The 16,618-nt window shown below is 41.0% G+C and overlaps 1 protein-coding gene across 1 annotated transcript in view; it reads right to left on the bottom strand.

Annotated features, from left to right (window-relative positions):
* Window positions 1–1,544: 1,544 nt before the first annotated feature.
* Window positions 1,545–16,618, bottom strand: part of LOC123773024 (uncharacterized) — a 204,794-nt gene continuing 189,720 nt past the window's right edge. Inside the window, exon 7 of the mRNA XM_045766555.2 lies at window positions 1,545–4,335. Coding sequence (XP_045622511.2) covers window positions 2,796–4,335 — 1,540 coding nt within the window. The 3' untranslated portion in view covers window positions 1,545–2,795. The remainder of the gene's footprint in view (window positions 4,336–16,618) is intronic.

Raw genomic sequence — 16,618 nt, 5'->3', positions numbered from 1 at the left:
CACAAGCTTCACAAAGCTTCCTGGCAATACGTTAGTAATGAATAAATATGATATATTTACTCATTATAATGTTGGTGCTGAATGTACTACACAAAAAAACATAATTTTAATCTGAAAAAGAATCTTTTTATAAAGAAATTAGACGAAAATAAAGAGCTGGTGACGCCAAATCAAGTCGACGATCCAAGCGTCGGTTAGGTTAGGTTAGGTTTGATTTGGTTAAGTTAGGTTAGGTTAGGTCAGCCTAACCTAACATATCATATTTATTCATTACTAACGTATTGCCAGGAAGCTTTGTGAAGCTTGTGTAGCTTGTGGTAATTAGACGGACCCGTTACAAGTGTTTCTGGAAATTCTCATTATCTGCTGATGTAGACCTGACCAAATGTAAACTGTCAACAAAATTATTCGCACACCGTCCGTCACTATGTGATGGAGTGCGAAAAGATACGTGAATTCTGAGACAATTCTATAACAAATGTTCCAGAGATGTGTAAATATTTCATTCAAAATTATCTGCCATCAGAAATCTTAGCCAAATGTCCCCAGTTTGCTAACTGTAGGTAGTAACTAAGTGATTGTAACCTATCCTCTGCTGCCCACTGCATTTGGGGGGAGTGCAGGACAAACATATCAATTGTGACACTAGCCCTCCACATATGTCAGTTGCTTAATTTAAAAACTGTACTTGTGATCGGTCTCGAGCCCATTGTTGATTTAATGATGTACACTGAATTTTGTAACAAGATTATCAAGATTGCAACTTGCTTAGCTAAATGAATTGTGGGATTTAGTCCCTGAGCCCATTATGTGCCTCTGTAACCCTTTCCACTACTGTCCACAAGATGGGTATGGGGTGCATAAATGAACTAAACTAACTCCTTGTTTTTCTTAGGAGGAAATTTTTAGGCTCTGTTTCAGTCTCCAGATGCAATTTTTACCAGTTGGGGTCTGTTTTAGGGGCACCATTCTTTCTGGGTGCCTAATCCCGGTCAATGGCAGACATGAACATACTCTCAAACAGTGGGGTTTTTATTGGCCATTGCTCCCTGCGCCTCTCTGAGGAAACCATGTTCTGGCTCATGGTTCCCGATAGGCTGACAACTCCATATGACTAAAGCCCCCGAACTAATAAAGCTAATATCAGTCCAATAGTTCCAGGGAGTCGACAGGTTCCCTTCAGAAATAAAAGTGTATTCATAATAGATTATGCATGGCAATGAACATGTGAATGTTTATTAATAATAATTGGATGATGAGTTTGAACATCATCAGAAGGTTTACTGACAGTATGAATGATGTATTTTAGCATAATCGGAACACAGAAGTGTTAACAAAGGATAGCTAACATCCCTCCACCTCCATTTCCATCACCGAATCCGGGTTAATAAATATGTTAATATAATAAATTATAAATGTACAATTGTTGATTAAATATTTTGTATAATTCTGATTATTTTATGATAATTTTGAGTTATATAAATCAACATAGTATTGGTCTTATTAACTTATCTACTAAAGGAAAACCTCATAAAAAGTCTACAAGAATGTATCATATTTATGATGAAGCCATACAAGTATTAAGAAATCTTATAAATAATAGATAAAGATAAAAGATAACCACAAAAATATATAGAACTATAAGAACTTTAATTACTATAGCACCTGCATGATTGTTAAAGTGAATGAGTGATCTTCAGTGTGCATTAAGACTCTACTAACATTCATAATTAATTTAAATTTTTTCACATTGTAACAAAGTCATCAAATACCACATGCAATCTTTTGATATATAAAATACATTCTAGTTCAAATCAATGAGAATATATTGAGGCCATATGATGGGGTCAAACCCACATTCCTGGATTCTCCAGGTACACGCACAATCGAATGGACAATGTGGGTTTGATTCCGTCGTACAACTTCAATATTTTCTTTGATACACCATGTACTTGTGATTTCAAATCACTATCTAAGAGTATTAAGGCAATTTGTTAAACGAAAACAGTACTTCACTAATAGGGGAATGTTTTCTTGGAAATGTTTCTTCTTTGAAAAGATCATTGATAATATGTACATGAGAGTGCTTCAGACGGGCCAAGTGCTGCATGCCAGCACAATTCACCAGGTCCATAGAACACAGCTTGTGGTATGGTAGAAAGCCTCTTTTGCCCATGATTAGTAAAAAGACCAATTATTATTACAAGCTATTCAAGTACTGTATTCCATGATTGGTCTCATTTACTCTTCATGTATTATGATAAAATATTAACTTATTTTGTCAAATACATAACAATTAAAATCAATAATGGTAATATTTCGGTGATCTGCAGAAACCAAGGAGGCAGGAAAGGGCTCCCAATTTCATTAGTACATTTTCATCTGATAAATGCAATATCAGTAGCACATGACATCATCAGTCTGTCATCATTAGGAGGAAAAGTAACCTCATGGAATGAAGCTTTGTTTTTCTTACTATGCTTCAGAATACAAGCATAATTTTTTACATCTTGATCACCTCCACTACAGTCACTTGCAGTCAGAAATAGTAACATTAATCTCCTTGCCTTTGGTGACATTGACTTTGGGATAAAATATTAAATCTAGTTCTCATAGTACTGTATACCATACATTATTAACAGAAACCTAAGAGACATGTTCTTGAAGTTTATCAAACACTCAAGCAGCGGTATACACTTTCACACACTCATATTCTACATAAGTTATGACTAGAACACATTAGCATCATCGTATATTAAGTACAAATGGAGTGATGTCATAAGATGTAAGTGTCATCAAATGTTCATATCCCTGCGCTTCGGCGTCCGGAAACTCATGTGTAGGGAGTTACCCCTCATGAAAGGCGCAAGAGCTGACATGTCAATGTTCTTACGTCTGGGCAGTGTCAGGTCGCAGCGGAGCACATCCTCCCCCTCATCCTCCACAACACACTCATTGTCCAAGGTTTCATGGGCAAGGTCCAACCTAGAGAGAGTAAGATTTGTCCTTGATCCTCTAAGATCTGTTCTTGAGGCTCGTAAGTCACTTTTGGATGCTCTTAAGTCTGATTTTGAAGCACGTAGATCTGATTTTGAAGCTCGAAGATCAGGTCTAGAGGCTCGAAGATCAGGTCTAGATGCTCGAAGATCAGGTCTAGATGCTCGAAGATCTGGTTTTGATGCCCTAAGATCTTGCCTTGATGCTCTTAAATCAGCCTTAGAAGCCCTAAGATCAGATTTAGATGCTCGTATATCTGATTTTGAACCCCTTAAATCAGATTTTGAAGCCCTGAGATCTAGTTTTGATGCTCTAAGATCAACTTTTGATGCTCTAAGATCAACTTTTGATGCTCTTAAGTCTGACTTGGAAGCATGAAGGTCATTTCGAGAGCCTCTTAGGTCAACTTTAGAGCCTCTAAGATCAGTCTTTGAGCTTCTAAGATCAGAATTGTTTGGAACTTTTTTCACAGTTAGTTGTGTAATGGCTCGTGAAACAGAGCCATTACACAATTTCTCCCATGGTTTTGTAACTGAACATAAAGTAGCTGGATCAAATTGGTTAACAGAAGGCCTACGTCCCCCAAGATCAGCATAGTCATCCCAAGACACTACACTGGCAGCATCACCACCATCATATGATTCCGAGTGACATAATCGTTGACTTTCAACACGTGATTCTTCACAGTCATGACAGGAGACTCCACTATCTACATCAGAGTCTCGTGTAAGGACTCCTTCCTCAATTAATGGGCGTTGAACTTCAGCCACTGGTCTGACAATGTCATGAAGATGTTGTGCAGCTTGGTGAAGGTACCTAGGATCATCGAGGACCAGAGATGCACGCCTGGTAGCCCGCACAGGCTGGTGTTGGCGCAAAGATCGTAGTGTCTCCTCCATATCAACACTAAAATGGTGACCTTTGTTGCGCTGCCTTCGAGCTAGCATAGAAATACTACTCATTGCCATTTGTGGTCTTCCATGCTTCTGATGCTGCTGCTGTTGCTGCTGCTGCTGGAGTTGTTGGTGTTGTTCTTCTGGGATGGTACAGTGACAGAGTGGTGGGACCACCAGGGAGCTGTATCCTTCAGTGAATGTTGGACTGCTGCTGGAGTCACTGGAATAGGCAGAGTCTGCATGGTCAGTCTCAGGCAATGGGTACAAGTGCTCATTGGAGGCAGGAAATGATGAACGATAATCACAGGAGTCAAAGACATGGTAATTCGTTGACTCTTCCTCTTGGTTTTCATAAGACTCTGTACTGACAGAGGGGCGAAGAGGTGGCAGCGGTGTGGTCATCCAGGTGTGGCTAAGACAATCATCTACTGTCATTCTGTCACTGAAATAAATACCTTTCATTGCAAATAATGAACAAATCTCAATACTGTACTGTATAAAATTGTATAACAATATTACAAAGCAATATTTAATAATTAATAAAATAAAGATTAGTGATAAATCTTTGATATATATAATTCATTAATTTATTTATTGGACTATGCCTCATTAGACAATGAGGCATAGAAAGAGGTGTGCAGATTTTGGGAAGCTTTGGTGGAATGAGAGCCACAGCTATTGAGGGTAGAGTAGGGAAAGATGGGCAGAGTAGGAGAAGGTGGGCAGAGTAGTGGAAAGTGGGTAGAATAGGGAAAGGTGGGCAGAGTAGTGGAAAGTGGGCAGAGTAGGGGAAAGTGGGCAGAGTAGTGGAAAGTGAGGAAATTAACATTTATGAGATGGCACTGGAACAGGATGGGAGAAAAAGCACTTAAATAGATTTGCTATGTTCAAAAACTTTAAAGAGGATGACTAGGAGAGTAACTGAATTGCAACAGAACACTGAAAGGAATGAGACACATACTCAGTATGGATGGATATATGGAAACACTTTAATGAGGTGGGTGACAACTGGATGAATATATGGGAATAGTCAGATGAGGTGGGTGAATGGATATATGGGAATACTTGGATTATATTTTGGGTGGGTCAGAAATGGTTGGGCACATTCCATTCACCTAATGCCTCTGTTCACCTGGCAGAAAGTAGGTACTCAGGAGTTAGTCAGCTTGTTGTGGGGTTGCATCCTGGGCAGAGTCAGTAATTTGACCTTTGGGGGGGAGGGGGCACCACCACCCTCATTGTGCCACCCTTGTGTAATGTTAGGCCTAACATGTATGAATACACTCTGACTTCCTGTCCCCTGACACAATGAATTATCATTATATATATGGGGGGATCACAATGGATGGATATATGGTGTGAGAGTGGTCTCTCAGTTTCCACCTCTGACTTCAAGCTGCACAATGCTGCATATGCAATGTGAGTTGGTAATACAGTGGTACCTCGCATAACGAATTTAATCCGTTCCATGTTCGTCATGTGAAACGGACGTCATACAAAACGAGTGTCCCCCCATGTAACCAGTGTGATGCACTGTGTTTATTGTGAAATTTCCCCAGAGTGCATGACATCAAATGTTCCCCAAAATAAAATTTTTCTTTGTAAAATGATAAATTACCGTCCCTGAACATGTCTATGTAAAAATAATTACCAAATTCCACTTACTTTGGCTGTGAGGGCGTGGACAAGGTGCGCTGTGACGTCATCAGGGCCTGGTCGCCCGTGTGTGAAGCTCCCAGACACGGTCGCGCAGGCCATTCAAGCACCGCGTGTTGCCACAAATATATTTTCAAATATTTTTTCTATGCATTTCCAATGCGGTTTTATTTGTTTCATTTATCGTATATGATGCATATTTGTGACCTTTACAATATGTATACAGTAGAATGTTCATAATTTTCCATGAAACTGTGATACATGTGTCAGTAATGTGTCCACAATAAATGTTTATTGTCACAATATTACGTGGTAAAAATTCACTAATATTACAATATGTACAGTTTCACATACTATTTACACAGTAACACACTGTATTACACACTCAGTACTTTGGAGGTGCATAATAGTCAACGAAGTAGTCCATGGTACACAGCGCGACTTTGCTCTCCTTGCACCAGCTACAGATAGATTTTTGCTTCTTGTTTCATCGTTATGTGTGCTTGCAAATAACGCACTTGCGTGCACCCTTGGCTTTAGTACTTGTAGGTGGTATGTAGCCAAGCTTGTAAAGCATAAAGTAGTATTGAAACGATTATAGGAAAAGCTCAATTTGTAAGGTAGTCTTGAAAAGATCGCTTTGTAAGGTCCCACACAGGAAGAGATTCAGCTAGCCTCAAAGAGTGTCCATCAGTCAGGAAGAGATTCAGCTAGCCTCAAAGAGTGTCCATCAGTCAAGAAAAGATTCAGGTATTCTTGAAAATATCAATGAACACCACCACCATGGAAGCCGCTAACACTGTTAATCTATGCTACTTGTATCAGATGCATCATCACTGAACGCAGAAAACGATTCATCTATGTATCATCTATATACATTAGAGATGGCAAGGGTGGGGCTCAGAGCTACACCTGGATACGCTTGCTGTATCATCCTCATAGGTGCTGTATCACTGGCATCCGACCGTTGTGTTAAGCCCTTATTGCGCCTAGCTTCACCAATGTTATGACCCTTATGTTCTTCAAACAAAAGGGTCTGAATTGCACCGACTGAGCACAGTCTTTCAACACCGTGTGGGACAGGTGTTTGAGAGCCAGAGGCACGTGTGCCACAAATAGTTGCTCACGCAGTACTAACCCAGCCAGCAGCCCTTGTCTTTCATATTCGTTATGGCAAAAGGTTCGTTCAGTTTTTGTTGGGTAGGCTGCTCCATTATGACAATCTTTCTTTGTTTCAAATGTGTTCCATTTGTTTTGTATTTGTCACTTACGTCTCAATAATGGAGCAGCCTACCCGACAAACACTGAACGAACCTTTATGACATTTGTCCATTTTTCAAATTGTTTCAACAGTTCTTTTATTTTTCGTTTTTTTTTTTTTTTTTAAGAAACATGGAGCAGCCGACCTGTAGACCACCGAACGAACCTTTTTGACATTTGTACTGGTTTTCAACATTCTTCATTTTTTTTATTATTTACGTTTTTTGTATGTAAGAAACATGGAGCAGCCTACCTGCCGACCACCGAACGAACCTTTTGCTATAAGGCAAATGAAAAATAAATATTGAACACATTTGAAGAAAGGAAAATGTCATAATGGTTTATTCAGTGTATGTAAGGTAGGCTTCTCCATTATTGAGACGCAAATGACAAATAAAAAACAAATGGAACACATTTGAAACAAAGAAAGATTGTTATAATGGAGCAGCCTACCTGCCGAACACCGAACGAACCTTTTTGACATTTGTTGTATATCAGACATTTCATTTCTTTTTTTCCTACAAAAACGTCAATGCTTTGCAACATCTCAGTAGTCACCCTTTTATATCCCAGCATCATTAGCATCTTTAAACAAGAACAACATAATTTATGTGCATCGTCGGAGGCGTCTAAGAATGTGCAAGAAGCAGCGCGACCCCACCATGTGGTGTTGACGTTACTCAAACCAGCGTTCGTCATAAGGGACGATTTGACGCCGATCGGGCCGTTCGTTACCCAAAATATTCGTCTTTTGGGGCAATCGTTATGCGAGGTACCACTGTATAACCCTATGCACTCACAGTGTACAGTAATGCACACAACTGCTGGCTTCCTTAGTATTGGATTGAGACCTGCCATGTTTGGACTAATGAGAGCCCATGACATAAGCAGCATTTTGATGTTATGGAAGCCACCATAGGTCCAGTCAATATGGAGATAGTGGAGGAAAGTTGTATTTCCTATATAAGCGAGCAGCAGATCCACACTATTTTGGTCAATGTTGACTGTGGTATATTGCTCCAGATGATCATAGTGGATTATCATGTATCAGGTCAGCCATGGCTGCCTTAGCAGGCCAAGACGCTGCTATGATGTAGTCATGACGTCACCAAGCCAACGTGATCTCTGGGTTAGCACATCTTTGTTGATCTCTGGGTTAGCATATCCTATGCTGTTGTATAGAGATTCTCTGATTGGTGGAAATCAGAGACAAAGTCCTGGAAAACTGGAGTATTGTGAGCTGTCACCCAACCTTCATTTCCGCCAGGACTGCTGTTAATATAAGACATACTGGGTAGAGCTATCTGGACAATAGCTAAACCACATCATCTAAGTCCTCAGGCAATGTCAAGTTAATTCAACTGTTCGTAAAATGATCTGCAAGTGGCAAGGAATCCTGCAGCGCAAATATTTTAGGCAATCACAGTGTAATTTGAAAAAAAAATTAACAAGAAATTATGTTGGTACATTTCAGATGCAGCAGAGTGGAGTGCCTAAGTCTATGTTAATTTATCTAAATGATCATTAAAATAACTGACCAATAAAATTAACCCAGTTTGCAGTGCAATTTATGCCAAGTGCAGGGGAAAAAGATTAAAGCATGTAAAGCTTAAATATGTCTGAGAGAAGATACCAGTAGATAAATTCTAGCCATGACTGTGTCTGCCATTCATCCTTGTGTGAGCCACTGACGTATCAACCATTTATGCTAACCACATGTGAACTTATGTGATAAACTGCACATATCAATAGTGAAGCCTGCACCTAGCATAAAGACTTAAGTCACAACCCATTGCCCTACTGAACATGTGTCACCTCGTTGCCGAGAGCACTTCTCATGCCATCCCTGCGCAGACCAGCCATATTGTATGTCCAATGCCAGCCACCATGTGTGTGAGTGATTTTGCAAAAGATACTACACACATGGTCAATGCAAGTTGACGAGACCAGCATGCCAGCCCACTAGCGAGCTGCCTCAAGGAACTGACCATTTAGATCTACATTAGCTGAACAAGTATGAGGTGCGAAAGCCAATAAGTATACTGTAAGTATTGGAACTCTATCTTGATTTACTGTTCATGCTCATCTCATTGCTCACCTGCAATGGGAGGAGGTTGAGTGTAAGTTTAACGGTGATCAAGTGATGTTACATCATTCAGCCAGGAAGGTGATTGTGTATGTAACACATACCACATGATCAGTTTATGTGTATGTCATTACTAGTGTATACTTTTGCATGTCATTAAGTGTTCCTGAGTATCAAGAAGGAACTCACCCAAGTCCCATGCAACTGGCAGTGATAGGATAGCAGAGTCCTGGTGACTGGCTGTCCTTAAGTGTTAAGACAGGATTGCTGACGTATGTTGCTGCTTAATCAATCAGTGAGAAGTCCAAGTGTCTCTGACACGATATTAGCTGTTGATGACATTAATCAGTAAATTAAAGTTGCTCCCAGTGTAATAGTATGCAAGTTCTATACCTGAATTACCTGATTTTACCTGAGTAAATCAGGTTGGATTTAACCCTGAGTAGGGTTAGAGGCCACTAATCCTAGTGACCTCGATGAGGACAGGAAGTGAGACATGACAGGAAGTCATGTCAAAGGGGGTTTCTTTCCCCCCCCCCCCCACCATTTGCCTTGACAAATTTTTCCAGGTACAGTGTATTTTAAAACTAAAGACAGATTTGTCAGTTATGGCTTCGGTGGGTAGGCAGTTCCATTTAATAACTCTATGGGTGAAAAAGCATTTCCTGTTCTCAGTTCTACATTGTGGCTTGTGCTTGAAACTGTTGCTCCTTATTTGTGGTACATCTGACCTTTTAAAGAAATTGTCAGGATCACCATCCTCTAAATTGTTTAGTATTTTAAAAGTTTCAATGAGATCCACCCTGTCTTGCCTGGTTTGCAGTGTTGTTAGCCCTGTGACCCTCAACTGTTCCTGATATGAGAGATGACTTAGCCCTGGAATGACTTTTGTTGCTGGGTGTTGCACCTTCTCCAGAACAGCTATGTCCATTTGAAGATGAAGTCTCCATGCTTGGATACAGTAATCCAAATGAGGGCACACCAGAGATTGATACAGTTGAACCATTATCTTCTTTTCCCTAAAGTCAAAAGTATGCAAGATTATTCCTAGAGATTTTTTAGCTTTTCTGACTGCTGCACCCACCTGTTGTGCAACTTTTAATGAGTGGTGGGTTTTGACTCCAAGGTCCTTTTCTTCATCAATCTGCAGTAATGTAATGCTATTAATTTGGTAGTTGTGGCGTGGATTGTTATGCCCCACATGATTGGTCTTGCATTTGTCAATATTAAAAAGCATTTGCCAATCTTTTGACTATTTATGGATTTCATGTTCAGGCACCAATATCATTATCATTTCCCACTTTACCATAAATCTTTGTGTCATCTGCAAATTTGATGATGTGGTTTGTAATATTCTCATCTTTATATGACAAAAAGGGTAGGTCCCAAAATGGACCCTTGTGGCACACCACTTATCACATTTCTCCATTCAGATTCGTTTCCATTTAGCACGACCCTTTGTTTTCTTTCCTTCAACAATTGCTTTATCCATTCTAATATTTTATAATTTATTCCATGGGCCTGTAATTTCCTTGCCAGACTTTCATGTGGTACCTTATCAAAAGCTTTAGCAAAATCCATGTACAGTATACTACATCCACCGGAAGGCCTTTGTCTGAGTAGCTGGTTACCTTTTCCAAAAATGTGAGCAAATGTGTGTTGTATTGCCTTTCTTTCATTCCCTGGCAGGGGGAGTTCTGTAGCGAGTAATGTTTATACTCGCTCCAATATCTCATACTCAAATCCTTTCCCTAATTATAGGTAACACTCTTTCCATCCTGTTGGAGAAAGCTGAGGTGTAGTCACCGAATATAAGCAAGTGATATGAAAATAGCCAACAGTACAATTTCCAGTCAAGAATGTAGCACTCGGCGTATGCAGTTCTAATCAACCCCAAGATGCTACAGCTTCGACACAGAACAGACAGCAGACTAGGATCGGATCACGCTACAACCCTCTCCCACATAGAGCTCCACGATTCCGGCCTCACTCAGCTCTCTGCTCTGCTCCAAGCTCCGTCTCAACGTCTACGACACTACTGTATCCAAGACTACTAAATAAATATGAAACCCACTAAACACCGTGTATCTAATCTACTCAATAATATAATATAATCGTACGTTACATGTGTAGGGCAGGTTCTGTTTTTGAAAAACCCATGTTATGTCGACTGTACAAGGTTGTTCACTGAAGGATGGTGAATGATTCCCTCCCTAAGGATTCTCTCCATGAGCATGCAGATGTGTGATGTCAAGCTGATAGACCAGTAGTTTTATGCTGAGCTCTTTCTGCCTTTTTTTAAAATAGGGGTGACATTTGCATATGTTCAATCTAAAGGGCTACCCCCTTGGTCCAGAGAACTTGTAAAATGTAGTTTCAACAGTAGGCATAGTTCTTCTGCCAGTTTCTTTAAGACTTTGTATTGGATTCCATCTACAGCTGGGCTTTTGAGTCTTTTAGTTTGTCAATGTTCTTTCTAATTATTATGCATGTTATGAGTATATCCCTAAATTCATTCTCCTCTCCGCCTTCAAATATTTGTGTGGGTGATGGGATGTCATCCAACCTTTCAAGTGTGAACACTGATGTAAATTATTCAGTGTGTTTGCTGCCCTTTCATCATCCATTATAGCTTGGTTAGTCTCATCTATTAAGGGTCCAACTGAGTTTCTTTGTTTTGGTTTTACCTCTTATACAATGGGGACTCGACTTACGAATTTGGTCCGTTCCCAGAGACGGGTTGTAAGTCGAAAAATTGTAAGTTGAAACGAATTTTCCCATAAGAAATGTAAATTGAATTAATCTGTTTTGCACCCCCAAAAATATTAACTTAAAAATACATTTTATACCAAATAACATTCATTTTATACTAGCTACAATACTGCTGTATGTGTATATCTTACCTTGAATAAGGACTCTTATTGGCATATGGAAGATGGTGAGGAGGAGAGGTGTTAGTGTTTGGAAGGGGAGTCCCCTTCCATTATAACATCAGAAGTGATGACTTCTCTGGGGTACTCTCTCTCCTACTTTTTACAGCATACCACTAGGACCTGGTTGTGGCTCACTGCTTGCTTGTCTTACTAAAAATCTGTCTAAAGACACTTATTTTTCTCTACATTTTAACACTTGTCTATAGTGAGGCATGACATTGTCATTTAAAAGGTCAATGCAATGGCCTGCTACAGCTTTATCTGGATGAGTTTTTTCAACAAAAGTTTGCAGTTCTTCGCATACTTCAAACTTTTTTTTAATGAGGAAGGGACATTCTCTACTGCCTCTACTCACAACTATTTTCTTAGGTTGAACCTTACCCCTAACTATCTTGGGACACATGGCATGATATATAATAATTGCTTTTATGTTCAAAAAGCAGAAAAATAATGAAATTCTTTACAAGCACGATTGTCACTAAGCGGGCAGCTATAGTAAACTGAGATGGGATTGACCGTGCCACCAGGAACCATGCGATTAGTTGATCCATACGTGTATCGACAAAGTTGCTAGTTGAGGCAAAGGTCGTAAGTCAAGTCACATTTTCCGACGAAATTTACGTGGTAACTCAAAAAGTTTGTAAATAGGGGCAGTCATAAGTCGAGGTGCCACTGTACAGGCATGGAACGATTTTGGATCTTTCTTTATGTTTTAGGTAAGTTTTCTTTCGTAGTTTCTTTTGGCTGGTCTGATTTTCTGAGTGGCTGAGTTTAGTGCCCTTTTGTATACCTCATAATCAATAATGTCCATTGTGGATTTATAAATTCTCCAGAGGTTTCTCTTGGTTACCAATGCTCGTTTTATGACCTGTGTCATCCATCTAGTTCTTTTTCTTGTCTTTCTTCTGAGTTTGAGATTACTTGCACAAGAAACTTGCTCCAACTTGCTATTTAGTATAGTATCCATACTATTTAGTATGGAACAAATAAATAAATATTTGGTATAGAGAACCCTGGAAAGGATCACTATATTGCATTCCCTTAGCTTTGGAGGTCTTTCATGACCAACATGATTTGGGAGATAAGCGGAGCTAATCGCTAAGAAATTCCCGACAGTTGAACTCTTATTGATACTGTGCACACTTCTTCAAGATGCTTTGCTCATGTCTTACTGAATCTGTGGTTGCATTGTTGATGCCCTCTGCCATTGTAAAATGTTGACATTGCATGCAATTGCAGCCAGATGAAGTAAAAATCCACATATGGAAATTTCTCGAATGAAGTGGGTTCTCATGCAATGATGTGGTCAGGTCTGTAGGAATATTTGGTTAATGGAAAGAAACTGTTCAATTAACATCTCCTCAAGGGCTTTCCTTCTGTGCCGTAGTGCAGGGTATCACACATGATCCTCTGGGCCCAATGGGGGTTGCCTTGACACCTTCTCCTGCCCCTCTCTAGGGATTGTACATGCAAGGAAATCATGTAGGGGGAGCTGTTTGGGTCATTAGACCACCTGCCAGAGTGGTTGCCCATGATAAGACACTTGGAAGTAGGTTTGGGTGTTTGGGCTGGGTGCAAAGAAGAAATTGGTCTTTGCACAGGTGTTGCAGAATGTTTGATACAGTAGGACTTCCCTGTTAAAAAGAGGAAGCACTTCTTGGGAAGAAGTGCTCTTCCTTTCCTTTCAAGCTAGTGCTTGGTTTTCCTCACTGCCCTGGTAGGTGGTATCCCTTGGCTGTGGGGCTAAACTTTAAACTATATTAAACTGAATGCATAGGGTAAACAAACTCGATTCTCATACCCAGACACTGGGGTGGGCAATCAGATCCTCACATGAGACTGTAATGGAAGATCAGTTTTTGTAGCTCCAGCTATGTTGGACTCAGACCTAGCTTTGTCTTTAGTTCACTCTGCTGGTGCTCTGCATTCTGCAGCTACTTGCTTGGTAGGGATGACTCCCAAGTTTCCAGTGGTGACTACCTCATCACTTGTAGTGACTACACTTTTGGTTGCTACAATTGTGATGCAGGCGATGAGTCACAATAACGTGGCTGAAGTAAGTTGACCAGACCACACACTAGAAGTTGAAGGGACGACGACGTTTCGGTCCGTCCTAGACCATTCTCAAGTCCACTTGTCCACGAAACGTCGTCGTCCCTTCAACTTCTAGTGTGTGGTCTGGTCAACTTACAATTGTGATTTTTGCCCTCCATATTAGAGGACCATGGTGCTGTCGTTGCAATATGCATGGGCATTTTCTTCAAATGCTGCTGTGTACCATGATGCTTGGCTCCACTACATGACCAAAATATTTTGATGTCTTTCATAATGACTTTACCCACTCTTATGATTTGCACATTCATAAACACCATGTTGATTCTGTTGATACATGTTACCTTTAATCCCACCCAGACTGGCGCATGCATCATTCAGGCCCCTTCTAATGAGGTGGCCGACTGGCTAGCTGCCCTATCCTGCACTGGTGAGATCCAGGTTCATTCAATGCCAGCATTGGTATGGTAATCTTCCCACTCCATGTTGTAACTGGGGACAGTAAACTTAAAACATTAAATGCAGTACATCTTCGAAGTCCAAGGTGATTCAATCCTATTGGTTGATATCTTCACTAAAGAGTTGATAAGATCACTTTTGATAGTTGGACCCTCCTGCCTTTGGTAATTTTTGCTGGTACTAGATTCACCATCCAGGAATCCATTCCCTCTCCACATCTCTGCAATATGTTCTGGAAATGTGGGCATGGAACCTCAACACACAGTTGCAAGGTCTCATTTTGCCAATTGTGTGGTGACCTCAAACATTCTAGGTCAGATTATTCTTCACCCCCATGTCCAGTGCATGAACTGTGATGATGCCCATCCTGCCTTTTCATGATGTTGTATTTGAACAAGCCATCTTCCCCCCAAAATATTGAGATCGTAAGTTTTCTCTGAAGATAGATGAATTTCCTTCTTTTATAATAATAATAATAATAATAATAATAATAATAATGAAAAATAATAATAATAATACTGTACTGTACTTTATTCATAAATACATATAAAGTGCACAGAGGTAAATTGTAGGTACAGGGGATGCACATAAAATGAAGTAAGTAAGTAATTATCAAAAGAAGGCACCAAACCGGGAAGGCTATGTAGCACCATCAAATACGCAAAATAATCAGAGGGCGCTAAATATCACCAAGGATGCCAATACGAGAACAAAAACGCATAAGGCGAACGATATCAAAAGTATCCGAGTCACCAAGAATTCTATCGAGGGACAGGTGACCGCGAGGGGCGGTCGGAAAGCAAGACACACGCTCGTCCTGGAAGTCAGGACATTCAAGAAGGACATGCACGACCGTAAGAGGGACAATGCAACTAGGACAATAAGGAGCAGGGCGGCGCTCCATCAAGTGACCATGGGTTAAGCGAGTATGGCCAATACGCAACCTCGCCAGAGCTGTTTCCCACCGCCGGTTACGGTGGAAGGAGGACTGCCACGAGGAAACACAACATTTAAGAGTACGTAGCTTGTTACCAGTAACAGACAACCAAGAAGCCTGCCAACGGGTAAGGACTGAGGAATGGATAACCGGGTAAAAGTCGGAATACGGAATGCCCTTACGAGAGATGGGACAAGAGCGGACAGCTTCCTTGGCGGCAGCATCCGCACGCTCATTTAAAGACACACCAATATGGCTGGGAACCCAACAAAACTCAACCGACTTAAATTTACTGTGAACGAGAAACAGCCAATGCTGGATCTCGACAACCACTGGATGAACCGGATTAAAGGACCCGAGAGCCATGAGGGCACTACGAGAGTCAACAACAACTACAAAGGAAGACTGACAACGAGAAAGCAGGAGACGAAGAGCATAGAGAATAGCATAAAGTTCCGCTGTAAAGACGCTAGTCTCCGGAGGCAAGCGACACATATAAGTGCGATCAGGAAAAACAACAGAGTAGCCAACACCGTCCGCTGACTTAGACCCATCGGTGAAGACAGAAACGGAGCGGGAGTGAGAAGAAAAGTGCTCGAGGAAAAGGCGTTTTAGAACCGTAGGAGGGGTAAAAGCTTTAGTGAGACGGGTCAAGGATGTACAAAACTGCGGAAGAGGGACCCTCCACGGGGGCAAAGAAGGAACAACACGAGGAGAAACATCAGAAATACGAACGGAAAGAGAATCCTGCAGGCGAGATAACCGGACAGAAAGAGGGAGGTGGTGAAGAGGAACAGGAACCGCAGGAGGGGTAAAAGTTAAAGCACGACAGAGGCGAGAGGAAGGATGTTGCAAGGACCGCGCAAGATAGCGAAGACAGTAGCGATCACGGCGGTCCTGGAGAGACAGGAAGCCAGTGTCAACATACAAGCTAAGGACGGGAGTCGAACAAAAGGCACCAGAACTGAGGCGCAACCCAGTATGGTGCAAAGCATCAAGACGGCGAAGAGTAGAAGGAGAAGCAGACGAGTAAGCAGGGCAACCATAATCGAGCTTAGACAGGACGAGAGAGGAATGTAAAGCAAGGAGAGTGCGCCTATCTGCCCCCCAAGAAGTATGGGACAAGACCCGAAGGAGGGTAAGGGCCTTAGAGCACTCAACACGGAGGTAAGAGATATGGGGAGACCAAGACAAACGAGTGTCAAGGAATAACCCCAAAAGCTTCGCGGAATCTTTGTATTCAAGGGGATGACCATAAAGTGACAAAGAGGGACGAAGAACAACCCGTTTCCGCGTAAAAGTCATGGCACAAGTCTTAGAAGTAGAGAACTTGAAGCCATGA

This window comes from Procambarus clarkii, chromosome 1 (assembly GCF_040958095.1).
Source record: "Procambarus clarkii isolate CNS0578487 chromosome 1, FALCON_Pclarkii_2.0, whole genome shotgun sequence".
Taxonomy (NCBI): Eukaryota; Metazoa; Arthropoda; class Malacostraca; order Decapoda; family Cambaridae; genus Procambarus; species Procambarus clarkii.
The sequence above is the reverse complement of the archived record's forward strand: the minus strand, read 5'-3'. Positions and strand labels throughout refer to the sequence as shown.